The sequence below is a fragment of the Dermacentor variabilis genome, chromosome 1, assembly GCF_050947875.1.
Source record: "Dermacentor variabilis isolate Ectoservices chromosome 1, ASM5094787v1, whole genome shotgun sequence".
Lineage (NCBI taxonomy): Eukaryota > Metazoa > Arthropoda > Arachnida > Ixodida > Ixodidae > Dermacentor > Dermacentor variabilis.
This window is the reverse complement of record NC_134568.1, coordinates 251,619,727-251,638,895: the sequence shown is the minus strand read 5'-3', so window position 1 is coordinate 251,638,895 and position 19,169 is coordinate 251,619,727. Positions and strand designations below refer to the sequence as shown.

At 50.6% G+C, this 19,169-nt stretch overlaps 1 protein-coding gene across 2 annotated transcripts in view; it reads left to right on the top strand.

The window, feature by feature from the left end:
• LOC142560823 (protein tiptop-like) overlaps positions 1-16,371 on the top strand; it is a 470,396-nt gene extending 454,025 nt beyond the window's left edge. For both annotated transcript variants that reach the window (XM_075673206.1, XM_075673198.1), the window contains exon 2: positions 10,218-16,371. In XM_075673206.1, the coding sequence (XP_075529321.1) occupies positions 10,218-13,093 (2,876 nt within the window). In that variant the 3' untranslated portion in view covers positions 13,094-16,371. The remainder of the gene's footprint in view (positions 1-10,217) is intronic.
• Positions 16,372-19,169: the final 2,798 nt, after the last annotated feature.

Sequence of the window (19,169 nt, the reverse complement as noted above, 5' to 3'; positions counted from 1 at the left end):
TAGTGCTGTACCGCCGATGCAATTCTGCTGCATACGCCGATGAACTACCGTTCCCGCTGCAGCTTGTGCAATTTTATATTCCCCAAGGGAGCTGCATGGAAACGTACAAAGCTAAAGACTGACTAACTTTTCAGTACTTTTTTATATTACTAGAGAGAGGTGCCACATGATGTACTTAAAGGCAGAGCAGCGCCAGTCAAAGTAGATGAGCGCTGGCGGCAAGGCCCAGTTTAGTCGTCTGCAGCGTAAGTATAAGAAAGAATTCAGTTGAGTACAAAACTCACATGCAAGAAGGGACTACGTTGTGAAACAAACAAATCACCCGGCGTGTTAAGTTTGCTCAGGCAGCATCGAGGTGTGATGATTTCCCAAACGGGACGCGAACTTTTCAGTGAGAAATGGAGCAAAATACCATATGCAGCAGCTATTAGCGATTCTCGCCTTGAACTACCTATTTTCTAAACACATTTTCAAAAACGCAAACAATATCTAAGATGCCCTCGGGCGAAAAGAATAAAGCTGTTAAAGAAGCACTTACTTGGTATCATTCCGATAAGACACAGCGTGATTTATACCCTTTACAAACAAGGCAGGGTGAAAACTTCGCAGCTCAAAAGAATCGACAAGAGTTATGCATGGAGCAACTAGCGTCAGTTAAACATGTGCGAAGCCACGCATAAAATATATGTAAAACCATGAGGTGTGCGACAGCTGGTGCGAGGATTTACCGCGCCACATGAAACCAACAATTTCAGTTCTTGCAAACTTCAGTAGCTTTAAGATACAATGCAATGCGCTCGTGCAGTCGTGCTGCCTAGCTAGCGCAACGCGGTAAAGAAGCGGAAAACAATATAAGCGGCAAACAGCATTCCGAACTTTAGCTAAATGTCTTTAAACCTCATGCTGCACTGCAGACGAACTTCGTTGCTCACGCGTCTAACTATGATCGAGTGGAAAAAAACACCGACGAGACAAAGGAAAGGATGAGAACAAGAAATTTCCCTTCGAAGGGACGATCCAGTTTTGCTACCGTTGCTCCCACTGATGAGGCTTTGCCGGGAATGATTAGAACCGTATCGCCGGCACGTTTTCACCGGTATTTGAGCCCCCCACCCTGCAACAATTCTTCTTCGACATTCGCTGACGCTTTGGCTACCCCACACGTGCGTATGGTGTTGCCTATCTTGCTCTGAAAACGTGAATAAGACAGAGAAGCACGATCAACTACACAACAAACTACGGTGCGCGCCAGGCTCCTCTCCCGCGTGTTCTGCGCAAGGCCGCCACCAGTGGCGCGTCCGTCGGTGTGCACGGCGCGTATACTGTACAGTAGCTATGTTTACGAAGGGAAAAGTGCCGAATGGAAATATTCTGGCCTGTCCCGTCTTTTGCGCTGTTCCCTTTTGAAGTTGTTGCCTTACCGCAAAGCTCGGATCCATATCTTAGTGCAGCCATCGCTTCTTCGCAAAGCGGCGACAGCGACAGCATGCATTTCTCTAGAGCTTTCATGAAACGAAATACAATTTCGGCGACAGCTTCAGTCGCGGACGGATATAGTGAACTGACAACTTTCTTATATGCGCTAAGATTCCACTAACCTTAAGTTCAGGCGTTCATAGTCTATTCCCATAGGCTGTCACCGTCTACATCCCCCACCCCCCGCTCACCCTTGTGTGGGTGGGAACACACACACCGGAGACTAGTTCTGGCTTGTGATTGAACGTGGACTACTTTATCGTTGATGCGGCATTTGGTTCGAAATTGGTGGCCATTCTGGCAGACGTGTCCATTTGAAAACGAGACCGTTAACGGGCAATGCAGACAATCTTGAAAGTGTGTTTGAATTCTGGCAGTACAAGCAAGCTTGAATAAGATGAAATAGAATAATCCTCGTTGTGTGATTAGTTTACTTGGAGCAGTTGACTTCTTACCGAAATGCATAAGAATAACCCTGCTGTGCAGAAGGATTGACACCAGAAAGAGGGAATTAAGGTTTCTTGGCTATTGCCACTCCAGGTCGCAATTTGCCTCACGGAGACGTGCACTCTAAAGAGAGAGCGAGAGAGGAAAGGCAGGGAGGTTAACCAGAGACGAGTTTCCGGTTTGGTGCCCTGCACTGGGGTGGGGTATATAGGGGTTGCAAAGAGGGCAAATGCAGCCAAAAAGAAAGACAAAGAAAAGCAGGTAACCGAAGAGGTGTTCCAATCACAGGCGTTCACACAGGCCGGTCGATCTCACTGAGCGCAGTAGCGCTCGCACGGTCTTCTGATTCGATGTTAAGTCGCGTCGATGTTGCACATTTTTTTCTTCCGACAGAGGCTAGTCGTCCAACTGGTTCAGCTAAACGGAAAACTATTGTCTCTGCACACTGCACTGCGGGCAGTGGCAAAGAACAGGCACTCAAAAAAAGCATTAAACTTACAGAGAAAAATATTTTATATTGTTCCTATAATCCGCGTCATTGTTGCAGCAATGAAAAACTGCTTTAATATTCGCTTATGTCCGGTCGGTAGCTTCAAAAAAGCACCCAAGTTGTTCACGCAGTCACGAAAATTCTAATAAATCCTTACAAAGTGTTCATGTTTGGAAGCTATGGAAGTTTTGAATGCTTGCGTGTGCATGATCCATGCTATCAAATCGAGTTAAACGTATTCCGACAGACGCGTTAGGAAAAAGGATCGGTGGAAACAGCGTTCCAGAGCCCTATATCAACGGCGAGGCTAGATGCAGGCGCATGCTGTGATCGCCTTCAGCAAGTAAAGCAAGAGCGCTTTCCATCCGGTGGCCGTCCATGATTTTTATCAACTTTTTTTTTTCTCAAGACAAGAGCAAACATGGCAGATCCAGTGCGGGGTTGCGCGATGCCAAGTTGGTGTATATAGAATGCGAGAACAGAACGTGATTTTACGAAAGTATAAGATGAGCCAGTGGTTGTTCGGACCGATTCGTAATCTTCTTTTGGACTCGCATGTTCTCAAGTTTTGTCCCACAATGTCGGTTATCAGCAATTCATACATGCTTAGTGTAGAAACATTGTACAGAGGGATCTGTTGTTTCGACCATATCGTGGTGTGCTTATCCGAAGAAATTGCATAGCGGTTATGCTCCACGCATACATACACCGTTGCAACCACGTGGCGCGCCTAGTGAAAGTCTATTTTGGTATCTCCTCCGTCGGCTTACATGTCTCTTTGTTACGAAGTTTATCGCAAAGCTGCGCTAGGTTTAGCGGCATGTTATACTAGCTTCGTGGGTTGCTTCTGTCATCCGCAGCCCACAGGCTTAGCGCTTCGTTGTTGTTTTTTAAAATTATTTTCTGCTCTAAATAACATGATTTTTTTCTCTACAACACTGGGCGATGCATACTCTTGTCAACGGTACATGAAGGACAGAACACAGTTTATGCTTTCATCCTTCTTTATCTTGTATATTGCTTTGTCCGGACGGACGGGCATGCTTCATAAGAAATTCGCGGCAATACTTTTATGACACAGCTTGCGGCTCCACTGGTTAAGCTATGCGAACTTGCGGCTTGAATAACGCCATTGTTTGGCGTGCCCGGGCTTCTCCGCATTGGCTCCACGTAATGTCGTAGACTTTGACAGCGTCTGCTTGGGTCTAGTTAATTACGTTGTTTTCGAAAGCAAGCAAACACCCAGTCTGCTAACATTTATTGATTTGTACTTCGCTAAGACGACCCAAGTACGCTAAAATGCAGTTATATTTTACATCACTCTGATGTCATGGGCGCCGCGTTGTGGGCCCGAAGTTCAAGAATGGAAGTTTTGTATCTTAAAGCAGCAGGGATGCGCGAAAGACAACAGTCACCAGAGTGTGCCACGAGCGCTGACGTGGGCCACGTTCGTATGTCCGAATTGTCTTTCACGCGATGCTACTTCAACATGTCGAACCAACTTAGGCCGTCCACCCGCGTGCCGAGGTGGTTTTATCTTCCTCTAATCCTCTAATACTCCACACTTCTGCGTCAAAGAAGCGCAGATGGAGATTTCAAAGCACAATCAACGTATATAGACAGACTTATTCCTCCGCTTTTGTCTCCCTTCAGGCGGCAACTTCGCAGCACACCGTGGCGCTCAAAAGCCTATAAGTGGCGGTGCTCGTCGCGGGAGGTAATGCAGCGAAGCTTGCGCTCTATGAGTCCGGGATACTTCCCTGCGGCGTTCTTCGGAGGCGCTATAGACCTGAGCACGACGTTGCCGCGCTTGGCTGTGTTCTGCACTGGCGTTGTTCCCGCGTGCGGGCAGCAGCCGCGGTTGAGGGCCGGCGGTGGGCGCGAGGCTGCTTTCCTGCCCTCGGGTCGCAGCTGCTCCTGGCAGCCCCGTGTCGAAGGCCGCGACGACCTTTCGAAGCATGAAACCGACATGAATGTGGCTATGCATGCTGGGGCTACTGCTTCTGCTGCTGCTCGGCGTTCCAGTATATGTAGTCACGATTGCGGTCGCGTTTTGATTCGTTTCGCCTGCGCGCGAGTCCGCACGAGTCGCTGTTATGCAAGCTCGAAAGGCTGACTGTGTACATGGCGAGCGTTACCGCGTCTTCCGCGAGCCTATCGGCATCGTTCGGGCGCGTCCCGCTGCCCTTCCACTTTGCATAGTGGTGACCACGCGCTCAGCCTTTTCATTCTATATAAAACGTCAGTGTCCGCCGGCTTGTTTTCATGTCCGCTTCGTGTACGACCTCGAGAATTTCCCTAAAATAAAGCAAACCTGTATATTGCACGAGCAGTATATCGTACCGAGCTAGATGCTTTGCAGGGTTAATTAGGCGTGGCTTGCAGTTTTAATGACGTTATTTTGATAGCGGTGTTTTCAAGTCAGTGTTCAGAGAATAAGCGTCGCTGGTGTTCATTGCAAAGCCTTACGCAGGATGATTCAGATAATTACCTTAAAGATAACGCCGGGGCTCATGTTGTTTTTTTTTCCAGAATTGTGACACAACTGATGCTTTAAAAGCGACAGTGAAATAGACAGTCTCCATTTGCAACCTAGCCAAACTGTCGCAAGGTGACAGAACTAGTGGTGTTACGTGTTGTGAAACTGTTCACACAGGCTCTCCAGTGAGTGCGCTTAAAGCGTAGGAGAAATGCGGTCCAGCGACCCGCAGGTTGGCGCCGCTTGTTGGAAGAATTTTAGTCCGATTTAGTCGGCACCAGGGAACACGACACCGCTAGTTTCATTGGCTTGTGCAATTGAAAATGCCCGAAAACGTACTTAATGCCGAGAAAAAAACCTTTAGAGGTTTCACCTTTTTAAAACATCCCCAAAGACCTCTCCGTACATTGGTGTAGTCAAGTGTCTTACAAAAAAATCGCCAGGTCAGGTAAAAGCACGTCGAACAAAAATATGGTCCACTGACCACGTTAAAATAATCGTTCCAACGTTTCTAGTTCCATGCGTAACAGTTCTTCACAATGGGATCGGCTTCCCCACAGGGAATTTATATATGCTTCAGCGCACGACGAAACGAACTTGCGTGGTTGCTGTTTAAATTTCCCCGATAGAAAACGTCGAAAGACACTGGTCAGTCAGCACCATACAGGACAACGTTCGTTACCTTGGTGTTGAAGTCGTGAGCGCTTTCAAAGTGTACGACCTGTCTTTCCCAACACGGAGCGAGCGCATTGGTGATGTAGCGAAGAAGCCCTGTTGCCACTTGAAATCGACTAAAAGGCGTGATCATACCCTGTTTTGGGGAATATTTGGTAGGACATAAATTGGGCGGCGGGTGCTGACCGAGAGTTGCAAGTCCTTAAATATTGCAAGTAGCATACATATTCTGCACACGTCTCTGTATCGCGCCACGAGGATCTTCCAATTTTTAGTACGTCGAGGTGCACCCGAGCGGCGTTCATCGTTCTACTGCTGTTTACAGAAAACTTCCGCATTCTCGACGATATCCGATCTTCATATCAGTGCACCTCATAGTAGATTAGCGTGCACTCGCAACACTGCTTGTCAACCGAGTCAGGTTAGAGACATGCTCGAACGCAATAGGCATGGAAGAAGAGATGCAGGTCATCCAGGCATACTTGCAGTGAAAAGGCTTCCAAACGTTCTTGTCGCGGGAAATCGTAGAAGCTTAGACACGTAGCCACTTCCAGACAACGTAGGGCAACGATGCAGTAGTAGAGAATTGGAGTCTCGTATCTTCAGGAAACGTGGTATTCAGACTGCGCGTGTGGCGACCAGCAAGATCCGAGCCGCCCTTCTGAACATCAAATGGGCCCTCTGCCGCGCTCTACGTACCTCGGCCTGGTGTTCAAGATACCAGTTATTCTTTATTACATTGGCGAGCCAGGAAAGGTGCACGAGATGCTGCAACAGCGTCAAAGCTACCTCACGAAAAGCCACTTGCAGTCAAATGCGATTGCTGACTCGTGCAAATTGAGCCACTGAAAGTAACTTATCTGCATTATTTACCATGGGATCGCTCATTTATTCAGATCACAGCAAGCATTCTTAACAGAAAAAAAAATTAAACAAGTTCACTTAGTCGCATGCTGAAGCATGAACCTTTTCGAAGCCGGTTCAAATAGGAAAAAGGGTTTCGTACGGAACTCTAAACTTTACAAGGCTCAATTTGCTTAGTGATGCTCTCTGCGCCCCCATTGCTTACATAACTATTCGAAGCAGGAAATAACCTGCACCGTTCGAGCGTATAGTTGAATTGGTTTTTCTCACGCTCTTGGCCAGCAGGATTTGCAAAGCTTGCGAACGAAGTCGCACGAATGAAGTTTGGTGTTGTACTGTATCACCGTGTCTGAACAGTGGAACGTCCGATAAGACGGCTTTGGCTTATTTTATTTGTAAAGATCCACTTGCCAGCATATAAATACTCATTTTAGTAACATTTCCGTTCATTAGATTTTTTTTTTCCTTGCGAAGACCTCTGTTTTCGCAATGCGCTTGGTTGTGTTCAGTGCTCTCGGCTGTATACGGTGGCAGCGTTTCCCCTTTCTGAGGGAACTGCACTACGACACATGCGGCGTTTAGTATATTTTCGTAATGTCGCTTTTAACCCTGCATTCAACCAGAAATAAAGTTTCAAAGACAACCACACAGGTTTCGTGGAATTCTCAAGGGAACGAATGTAATGTACTTGCTAAGAAATAACTTAAATACAATACTGAAGGAAGGAAACAAGTTTTATTTAAGATTCTGATAGCATAAGACTATCGACGACATGCACGATGGAACTCTACCATTATCAGCGAATATACTGTATTGCATCAACGGTAGAGGTGCCGCCTCAACTCAAGCTTAGTGCTCAGTTAAGTTTTGTTTGAGCACAACGGGCGCGATTATATTTGTACCCGAAGATAGAACGACAAAGAAGTGAAAAAAAAAGTTTGTATCTGTGTGTGTGGGGGGGGGGGAGGGGGGTGTCATGTATGGAGGTTGAGCAGGCGGTGCCTGGTTCTGCTGTGCGTGTGCTTTACGCTAAAATTTGTTAAAACTAAGGCGCTGAGAATTATTTACAACTGCCGCCACGACACGGCGACTATGAGGTTTTGTTGCTTTGTGCACAGGTGCAGGTTCGATGCCGCTGCATCCTTATCGCTTTCACGGGTGGAATGCAAAAATTGCCTGTATACCGAGATTGTGTTGCGTGTTAAATAAACTTACGCTGTTTAAATTGAAATGGACACTTCCGGAAGCTGCCCTGCTATTTATAACCCAAATGTAACCGTCCGACGTTAACGTCTAGCAGGTTTCGCTCTGTTTAAAAAGGAGAAAGTCGAGAACAAATTGGTTTCCTCTTTTCACAGTCCGTTATTTGTATGATGGACGGTTTCGGCATACTGTGGCGCTACCATACACGTTCTTGGGTTTCGTCAAGGTGCAGTGGAGTCGTAGTAGTTCCGGCTTAGGGTCTAGATGATAGCTATCGTCTTCGACCACAACTACGTCTTTACCCGTTGCCCAGTCCGACGTGTCATCGCATTCGACAATACAATGAAGCTTCATTAATTCATTTTTCCGCGTGGCGTAGCTCATAGCACTAGATCTCGCAACTTCTCGGAGCCTGCGTGTTGCTCACCTGTGATACTCGTGGAGATCGCAGAACATTTACCTGCCTCGCGATTCATTTGCGTAGCTTTCACAGCGGGTGCGTGTTAGCAGCAGCGACGTTGAGCCCACGTTAACATGTGGTCATCTGTCGCCGGAAACACATAACCGAGAAACAGCTCCATGGGCTGCCATTTACTAGCTCCTATGCGACCACGTTTAGCCGAAAGAAAAAGTGCTCTCGGGATACCAAATCGTATATTTTAGCGAACATGGTAAAGGAGCATAAAAGGGGTTGACGACGTGTCCGACTCACAGCATTAGTTGCTTTTAGTTCCTTTCGCTTCATTTTGCGTGCACTTATGCAACCACAGCCATCGACTACTCACGCGTACTATTACACACATGAGGTACTTCGTAGGAGAAAGATCTGACTGCTGGGGCTAAATATGCATCGTTTCACAAGATCGCATCATACACGCAGATCTCAACCTGCATGAGTTCTCGCGAAAAGAACGCATGGGTTCTCACGAGAGGAAGGCAGCGCGTAATTACGCGCATCTCTTACGTAGTAAACGTTTTGGGAATAAGGATTGGGCTGCCTAGCCAGAGATTTTCTCTTTTGTGTTCTAGACCTTCACAACAAACCGATTTATTGGCCTTGTTGTTTTTCTTCTATGGGTCCCAGATGTTCGCTTCGCGTAATCTTTGCCGTTTTCGTCCATGCTCGATCAACCTGTCGTGAACTGCAGTGACCGTCGCGCAGCACTTGCCGAGGTCCGTTCCGCGCACAGTGGTTTTGCAGCAGCTTTTTTTGTGCACTGCAAACAGTTGGCGTAAGTTGTGCGCAGGCGCTGCGGAACGGCGATATTACGTCAACTTGCCGTGGTCGCTTAGTGGCTTTGGTGTTGCGCTGCTAAGCACGAGGTCGCGGGGTCAAATCCCACGGCCACGACGACCACATTTCGATGCGGGCCAAATGCGAAACCACCCGTGTACTTAGATTTAGGTGCACGTTAAAGCACCCCAGGTGCTAAAAATTAATCCCCACTACGGCCTGCCTCATAATCAGATCTTGGTTTTGGCACGTAAAACCCCATAATTTCTAATGTTACGTCTTTAAGATAGATGGGACGAGAAAACATAAGATGTCCAGCACAAGCCCGGCAATAATCGGTCGCAATTTCACCAGCTCCGCCTGGTCTGCAGCTTGGCTAGACGCGTCATCGGCGCGTGTGGAATACATCATGCGCGTCCTCGCGAGGCGCAAAACGGTCGACGGCGGGGCAGGTACGCTCAGCGGTGAACAACAGCCACGCTCGCTCGCAGCCAACAGCAGCACCTGGCTTCCGCAAGCGCGGGCCATCTATCATGGCAGCCTCTGCGTCGGTTGATACTTGACGGAGACAGGAGCGAAGAACGACGCCAGCGCGCGCCTGCTCGGCACGCTCGTCGCGCTGGCGGGAGACAGTTTTGATTCTTTTTTCGAGTGTGCGGAGAGGTCTAAGTACGGCTTACAGTTGGCGTCGACTGGAAAGCACAAGGGGACTCCGCGGTGTTTTTCTTTCACTGTCGGCGGTATAGCAGTTGTTAAGCGCTATCGATAACCTTCCGCGTCGCGATAAGCGAGCACGATGACCATCTGTGCTTACAAAAAAAAGAAGAAGGAAACTGGAGCCATTAATCTTACTTTCTGATGCTTGTCGTCAAATATGATGTACAAAGGGTACCAAAGAGTAGCACTAGTACCTACTGCGCCATTCGGGTGCGCCTAAATTTTACTCGCATCTTGATTTCCTGGTGATTCTGAAGAAACAAAGGAAAGCAATTTCTGGAAAATAATTTTTGCGTGGCACGCAGAAATTTTCTAGTCACTCTTGCTGCTGCAACTTTCCACGATTCAGCTAGTAATATTAAGAGCGTTCTCTTGACGCTCGAGTAGTGTTCTATTTGTCATGTACTGTGAATTTATATAGGCTTAGAGGTAGCCGTAAGAGCGCAAGAAGGAATGGATCGTGCCGTTTGCGTTTATATTTCATGGCAGCTATTATTTCCTGCCATTAATGCTCTTACCCCTTATCTTTTCCCTACCTCCCGTCTCGTACTTTCGAGCTACGCACTCATGCGAACGTTCCCCAGTCGCCCATTATCTGACCCTGTTTTCCTTTCTTTTTTGCACATTCGCAGGGGAGGAAGGCGAGGCGAAGGTGGACGCTCCTGCCGACGAAGCCAAGGAGGACGGCTCGGTGACAAGCGACACGCGAAGCACGTCGCCACCGGTGCTGGCCGAGACGCCTCCTGCCGAGCCGCGGTGTTCACCGGTGGACAGCGAGCGTGCTTCGGCGGCGACGCCCAAAGCTCCCTCATCGCCCATGCAAGATGATGTGGCTGCCGAGCCGGCGGCACTCAAAGAGGAGCCGGACGACCGAGAAGTACCGCTGCGCAAGACCAGCACCTCTGCGCGCGACGAGGCGCCACCGGTCCTTGCGCCCATGGTCGTCGTCAAGAAGGAGGAAGAAGAGGAAGAAGGGGATGACATCAACGAAGAGGCTGCGGGCGAAGAGGACGCCCCACTGGACTTTAGCCTCAAGAAGCCATCGGGAAGCGATGTGGCGGAGTCAGGTGATGAAGACATGCCGGTCGCGGAAGGCCCCTCAGCTAACGGGGCCACCGATTCGCCACTAGACTTGTCGGTGTCACGACGAAGAGCGCGAACGGTACCGCACGAACACAAACCTGCAAAATTGGGCCGGCTAGACCCGACTCCCGGAGGGCCCTGGCTTGGGGCTCGAATGCCGTCAGCTCCGGCGCCAGTGAGCATGGGCGCCAGGGCTATTGGCTCTGAGCCACATCACCAGCATCACTCTTGGAACGGCAAGGTTAAACGAGAACGAAGCACCTCGTCCGAATTAGGTCATGCAACGAGCTCTGCGATGAAAATAGCCTTTCCTGAAAAGACGTCTACCAAGGGAGATGCGTTCCGCCCAGCCTCGAACAGGCAGAACCCGTGGCAAAGTCAATGGATCAGCCGGAGTGGTGAGCAGACCAAGGATGTCTTCACATGTGTCTGGTGCAAGGAATCGTTTCAGTCACTGGCAGACATGACGTTGCACATGAAGCAATCTCCACGCTGCGGTATGGCTGGGATGCATGCAGCTGCACCGCCACCGCCGCCCGTATCAGGCCATACGACTCCTCCCCCGCCAAAGCTTACGGCCACACCTCCAGGTGCCTCTGGCGCAACCACGAAAGACGGCGTGCCCCTGCCCCGAAAACTGGTTCGTGGCCAAGACGTCTGGCTGGGAAAAGGCGCTGAACAGACGAGGCAGATCCTCAAGTGCATGTGGTGCGGACAGTCGTTCAAGTCGCTTGCCGACATGACAACGCACATGAGGGTCACGCAGCACTACACAAATATAATCAGCCAGGAGCAGATAATTTCGTGGCGGACTCCGGAGGACAAGCTCGCTAATCAGTCGCAAGTCAACGCGGTACTCACGTGTAAGGTCTGCGACCAGGCGTTCGGCTCGTTGAAAGAACTCAGCTACCACATGGTGAAGAACTCTCATTACAAGGAACATATTCTCCGCTCCATTACTGAAGGTGGTGGGCGGCGCCGACAGACGCGTGAGCGGCGCAAGAAGTCGCTGCCTGTTCGCAAGCTGCTCGAACTGGAACGTATGGAGATGACGGCACGTTCTGGAGCACCGAGCAACCAGACGTCGCCAAGTCCGCTTGGCGCTGCTGAGTCCGACGGCAAGATTGCCTGCGAAGAGTGCGCCGAGAAGGTGGACGCCAAAGACTTTGTCCAGCACATCAAAAGCTGCAGCCGCTCGCAGCAGTTGCTCAAGACCGCGTTGCAACAGCAGGCTAGACCCGAGCCCTGCTCTTCCAACGAGTCGCGCAAAAGCGCCGAGGACGATACGCCTCCGCCTCCGCCGCCGCCGCTGGAGTCGCCGCGTCCGCAGTCTGCCGAGCCCGATCGCGCGGCCTCCGCCGAGTCGGAGAAGAGGCCCAATTCCACGTCATCGTCTTCAACGTCGGTCCTCAACGCCATCGAAAGACTCATCGAGAAGAGTTTCGACAGTAAAGGCAAGCGCGGAGGGCCTACGTCGGCTGGGATACTGCAGCGACTCGGCATCGACGAGGAAGTCTACCCTCCATGGCACCCAGCGGGCTCACCTCGCTACGGTGCCATCAAGTCGGCTGGCCACTCGCCAAGGCTGACGGGAGGCCTCGCGTCGCCGTGCCCCTCCGAAGAGACGCCGGCCAACCACGCTTCGCCCCGCAGCGGCGTGTCTTCGCCTGACAAGGACGCGGAGCCGCCCGTGCTCGACCCGGAGCGCCTCAGCCAACCTCGGTCGCCCGCGGAATCCGTGTCGACGAGAGCCAGCTCGCCGGGCGCAGACGACCTGGTGATTGCGGACGGGTTGCCTTCCCGGAGGTCGTCTGAGCGCGGCGGGCCGGACACGGACGATCTGTCGTCGTCCTCGTCTTGCGACACGCCGCTGGCCGAGATGAAGACGGCATCTCCCAAGGCCAAGCAGAACCCGCGAGCCGCGAGCTCGTCGCGCTCCAGGCGCGGCCAGCACAACGGCGAAGGCGACGCGGTCTCGGACCATCCGCTCAAGGAGCTGCAGAAACTGCTGGACAAGACGGACGCGCACCTGTCGCGCGCCAACGCGCCGCAGGCGGCGAGCCCTGGCTCTATCCTGGCTTTCAGCTGGGCCTGCAACGACGCAGCCACTTCGGACTCGCTCATGAAGTGCGCCTTCTGCGATACACACTTCGTGTCCAAGGGCGCCTACCGGCACCACCTCTCCAAGATGCACTTCATCAAGGACGGCTCGGCGGCGACGCCGGGTGATTCGCCCACCTGGAAGGCCAAGGAGCCGGCGCCCAAGGAGGCGTCGCAGGGCGCCGCAGGCAGCCACGGGCCGGCTGGTTCGCCAGCTGCCTCACCGCCGGCCAGCTCGCCAGCGGCTCCTGCCGACGAGAGCCCGCACTCTAAGTTTCTCAAGTACACGGAACTGGCCAAGCAGTTGTCCAGTAAGTACGTGTGACCCCCAGGGACTCGGCCGGACAGTTGTGTGGCTCGCCAAGCTGGGACGCGGAGCAATCTTTCCATGTGATTCTCATTCTTTCGACACCTCGTTCTTCGAACCCCGTTTGTGATGATGACAGTCTGTGGACTCAAGACTCTTTGAGTGAACTTGTGTGAGCATGGCCAGCCTATGCCCAACTACGCCGCCTCCGGCGATCGGGTCTTCACTTAAAGATCTGGGCGACCGTTACTTAACTGACCTTAATGCGGCTGCCCGCAACCAAGTGTTCAGGCTGGGGGACGCTAGTCGCCTGGCAATCCACAGAGTGGCAATGCTCAAGCAAAAGAGAATTCCACGCGCCGGTAGCAGTCACGAGGTGGCGCCTGGAAGGCATTGGCTGGCTACCTTAATTGCGCGTCAGAACCAACATTCCTTAATTTATGAACGTGCCGTGATGTGTACGCCCTCTTGTCTTCTTTCCGTCTGTCTTTTTTTTTCTTCTTTATTTTGGAGCTCACTCTTGTCATTGATTACATATCAATGGGAAGTGGAAAATTTTCAGTGTTTGCAATAAGGCATTTGACGCACGGGCGATAGAGTTTAAAGGCTGCGCTGGTTCTTTCCCCAAATACCCCGTCCTGTGTGTTCGGAAAACAGTGGTAGAAGGACGGGACAGCGGTAGCTCAGAGGTTGTTCTCTATGTTGCGTGTTTTCTCCGGTGTTCCACAGGAGTAGCAACCGCAAGAAACGTTTCTGCAACTATTCCGAGCGACAGCCCTTGTTTGTGACCACATACCTGCAGCAGTGCACCTCGGTGTTCCATATCAAACCTTGTGATGCTGTGTTTGTTTTTTGAGTTCTTCAAAAGAACAGCGCGAGTTAGCGATGAGTCGATGTTGTAGTGCTTGCGCGGTTTACCGTGCTGGGAAATGCCTTTATACGTGTATATAGAAACGACCTTCTCTTTTTTTCCCCCTTTTTTTTTCTTCGTGGGGTCTCAAGTCCTACATGCATATATTGTACTATAGTTGAGTGTGATTACCAAGAATGAACTACGCATGGATCGTCGGTTTCAGGCAGTTGCTTTTATCCTCATGCACGCTGATGCTCACGTTTGTATTGAAAACGCAAAGCGTTTGCGAATATCTTCATTAGGACGGCTTCAGTTGGTTGCTTACAGATGGCAAAAGCCGGCCCTCTGCGGCTGGTTGCTGTTCCACGGCCGTCTGAACAACCAAAGATGCGCGCGACGAGATAGGCCTGTGCGCAGTCTTAACACATTATCACTCGGCAAGACCGCGAGAATCTTGGCCGCCCAGCTCGCGCCTGTTCTCTTGCAGCTCTTTCTGTTCGTCTTTCACTGTCGCCGCTAAAGTTCGCCACACGCCAGCAGGGGCCGTCGCTGCAAAGGATCAGCGAGCCTGCTTTGTTGCCTGTTTCGCCGCGTGCGGGTCATTCACGGGGGGCACGAACAAGCAAAAGAAACGTAGCCGTTTTCTTCGCTGGGCGCGCCGCGCCTAAGCACTGGGCCGATTGCTCTGCGGGGACCGCGGCGCGAGGTGCGCGCGTACAGAAGGCCGTCATCTAGGGCCTGCCAGAAAACACACACACAGGAGCAAGGGAATAAGGGCCGAGATCGTAATTTGAAAACTGCAATGCGGCACGCGAGCAGCCGAGCCGGCGAGATTGAAACGACGCAATAACCGGTGAGAGCTGTTGTCGCGTGCAAGATTCCGGGAATGGTGCTGCGCAGCCATGTATTTTCACTTGGGGTGTCAGTTTGGGTAGGTGAAAACTCGTCCAGGAGACCGCGGCCGAGCTGCCTGTTGGCAGGCGGCATCTTTTCTATTATGTATCCGGCACGTAGATTTGCGCACAGACCTGGCGCGAGTGGCGCGCCGCAAACGGCAAGAGACCCTCCCCCCTCGCCAGATACGTTTACGCGGATAATAAGGAAATTTCGTCGCTGGGGCTTGCCGCCAGAGCCGCATTCTGCGCGCTCTTGGTGCGCGCGCATTAGCACGGCCGCTATTCCCGAGTTTCTTTGTGACAACTTCGGAGAAGGCGCGCCACCTTTGTTGGCGGGGGCCGCGTAATTTATAGAAGTACTTGTCTGACGCCCTCTTCGTGCTGGTCGCAATCGCGTTCTCACTGCGGTGCGACTCGGCGGACCGTGGCGCGCCACTTCGGGGAGGCACTAAACGCGCCCCGCTGGTGCCCCGGAATGAGCCCTTTAGCGGCGCGCCGAAATGATGTTGCATATCACGCCGATGACGCTGCGTGGCGCGGAGGAATCCCCCATCCCTGGAAGTGGCGTGCGCACCGGTCGCGGCTGCCACGTCGTACTTGGCCGCGGCCCTGCCTCGGCCCTCGGGGCGCGGGCTCGGCCCCCGCTGGTGGTCCGAGCGCCGCCCCGTGATTTCTGTAAAGAGGACGTAAAAAAAAAAAGTGCTAAGCTGGCGAAAGTTGTTGTAGCCTGTATCTCGTTATATAAAGGAACCTGCGCACTCGTCTCCTTGCAATCAGGCACGCCTGCCTCCCGCGATCCCCCGACATCTCTCAACCTGCGCTCCGTATGTCTATCTAGCATGTCGATCTCTCTTTCTCACAAACACACACACGCTCTCGCACCTCCTCCCCTCTTCCCCGTTCTCTGGCGATTCTTGCGGCGGTTCAGGGTTTCAACCCGGAAAGCCCTCGCGGGCAAGCGCACCTCATCTTCCATCGGTGCGCGCTGGCGACAGCCACGTCTCAATCAATCCCGGTGGAAATGTGGACAAAAAGCTGTCGTTCTGTTTTCTGTCTCGCGACAGTTTTTTTTTTTCTCATTTAATTTGCTTGGTTCTCTCGAGACCGTTGCGTTTTGCCGCATGTCCGGGGTCCCCTCTTAGCACAGCTGCTGTGCGTGTGAGTGGCTTTTCAGCGTGTCTGCGCGTGTGACTGTGTCCCGGCGAGCGTCGCTCTCCCTCGCGGCTGCTCGCGGGGCTGGTGGTGCGAAACAAAACAAAAAAGAAGCACGAGGGCGGGAAGGGAAGGAGCACCGTACGACGACCTGTGTGGCCACTTGTCCCGGGAAAAAAGTGACAAAAGAAATAAAAATAAGGGAGAAAAAAAATAACACGCGGTTTTGTTTGTTGTGGTTCCCAGGAGAACGCATTTGTTTCTGTTTTTGAGTTGGCAAGTGCTTCCACTTTTCCCGCATTGTACATACGACCATTGAGACGAAAAACTTGAAATTGTATATGTCTATATTCCTATTATTTATTACTAATAAACTCTATATCGCGACTGCGGAATTGTGTTGACTCTGTGTCGTCCTTGTTCAACTGAAGTAAAACTCTTGCTTGTGCTACTTGGTTCAAGCTTTAATTAGTAAAGGCAAGGCGCAGAAGACCAGGACTCAAGAAGAAGAACACGAACGACAGGACCGGGCGCCGGTCCTGTCGTTTGTGTTCTTCTTCTTGAGTCCTGGTCTTCAGCGCCTTGCCTTTACTAATTGTTCAACTGACATGCCGATGAGTAGCTCCGGTGCTTCCACTTTGGACGTCCTTATGGAGCCTACGGAAAGACAGTCCTCTGAGACGAAGCGCTGTACGCTATTCGCCAGTAGACGGTGCGTCCTTCTTATGAAGAAAAAACAAAAAACCTAGGCAATTCGGGACAACCTTTTGTGGATGGGCAGCCTGGGGAAAAGGATGGCAAGTTCCCCAGACTGCCCATGTACAAAATCGCAATTTGCTTGCATGTGCGCTGAGTTAGCACCAAGCTAATTTATTTACTCTACATGGTAAAAATAAAATGCGAACAAAACGGGGAATAAAGAAAGCATTTCTATTTTTACTACAGAAATGTTTTTCATTGGAAGAAACCGAGTATTTCATTTCAAAAAATCACTTTTTTCCGTTTATGGTCAAAAACAGAATTTTTCTTGATTGAACATAATTGGTTCCTATACGGCAAAGTGCAAAATTTGTCGTCAATACGGTGAGCGAAATGAGATTTGTTTGTCTCTTTACCATCCTCAACTGACATTTATATGCAGCTTCACCAGCCACGCAAGTTTACGCAGATAGATCTCGTATGCGCGAGCCAATTGGTCTTAGTCTCTGAATGAGCTACCTCTGCCGTCAAGGCGAGTTATGCCGTTCAGAGCATGGCTGTATAAACTCCTAAAGCGGGTACTTGGATGTGTCGTGTAGTGCCGGGTGTCTTGGCGCCAGATGTCTCGTCATTGGTCGCACCTCCTATGTTCTATATGGTTGTGTGGGATGATGCATGCATCATCCACACAACAATAAACGTCATCGGGCTTGTCCGCATTTCCTTTCTTTAACGCTGCGAGCCCGGTACTTCATAGTAACCAACGGCATGCGCATGACATAGCATTGCCGACAGGAAAGTAAGAAGCGCAACGTTTTCCAGAAAGGAAACGCGGGCAAGACAGATGACGATTATCGTTGTGTGGCAGATATACACCCCAAAAGGAGTGAATTTTTTAGTGCACTCTAAAAACAGTTGCACCCTTTGGGGTGTATATTTGCCACACAACAATAATCGTCATCTGTCTTGTCCGCATTTCCTTTCTTTAACGCGGCGAGCCCGGTACTTTCCAGTAACGAATGGAATGCGCGTTATCAGCATGACATAGCATTCCCGACAGGAAAGTAACGAGCGCAGCGTTTTCAAGAAAGGAAACGCGGGCAAGACAGATGACGATTATCGTTGTGTGGCAAATATACACTCCAAAGGGTGTAATCTTTTCTTAAAGTGTGTAGCTGCAATCAGGAGGGGAGTAAATGTTACTCCCCCAATGGAGTTAACTATCGAACGATATTTTGAATACGTGAGCGTTTCTATGCCTACCAACGAGAAAAGCTGTCCGTCTGTCCCGTAATGCTATGTTCAGACTACGTTCGTAAGGCGCCGATTTTTCGTAAAATGCGTAAGCGGAAGCACAACAAGCGTATGCGTCTAGTTCAGACTGCGAACGTAAAGGTACCAACGTGCGCAATTCACGCGAAAATCGTGGGTGAGAGTGTTAAAGGGTCGGCAACGTTTACGACTGTGATATTACGACCGTTGCGACACAGCCAATGACCGATAAGCTTTCGGTTTCCAACAACCGGTGACGACTCTTCCGTCCTCCCGTCTGCAGACAGCTCCGGGCGCGGGAAGTGCCATTCCGCCATTCCGTGCGCACGATTTTGACAACCTGGGGTTCCTTAACGTGCACCTAAATGTAATGGTGTGATATCTAAATGGTATGGTATGATATCTAAATCTTCTTTAATTGTTCTTTGGAGAAAGTCTCAGAAGAACATGGCATACTTACAATGTACAAAACAGTGATCAATTGTTTCGGTATGTGGAACAAACCGCAGCTTGTCGACCATGGAACGAAACAGCCCCTTTCTTTCGAACCAGGTTTTGACAGGAAGAGTTACCGAATGTAACTTAAAAGAAAAAAAGGTTTTGATCGCTGGAGGAATGATCATTCGACGGGCGGGCACGCTTAAGTACATCTAGGTAATAACTTTCGAAATAAGTCGCACGATAATGGGGAACAGCAAACAATGTGTCTATGAGTTCTTTCGTGATGTAAACAGTCAATTTCTGAGAGGGACGTTACAACTTCGATTACTCAATTACCTTCCAGAAATAGTTGTGTCGTCATCGGTCAGAGATGCCCCACCGGCTCCATGAGGCTTCTTGAAGGAGGTTATTGAAGGCATTCACTTTCTCAAGGCTCGCTTTAGTATGGGTTACATTTTCACAGCCTCCCTCAAAGAAATATCTGCTGCACTCATAGGCTGGCCTAAACACAGCCCCTTGCAGAAGGTGATTATATCTGAACCATTTGAACGTGTTGTACCGGAAGCACAGAACAACTGCCAAATGAGAACAGTTTTTATGAAGGTTTTGTTGAAATATTTGGTGATGGCGGAATAAAAGCCACCTCTAGGGTCACATGCAGAGCCGACTTGGAGCGTTGTAAATATCAGGAAAATTCCGACTTAGCGAAAATTTAATGCCGAACACGCCACATCCCTGATGAATCTCGGTGACCGCGAGATGAGCCTTCCGTTGGGGCGTC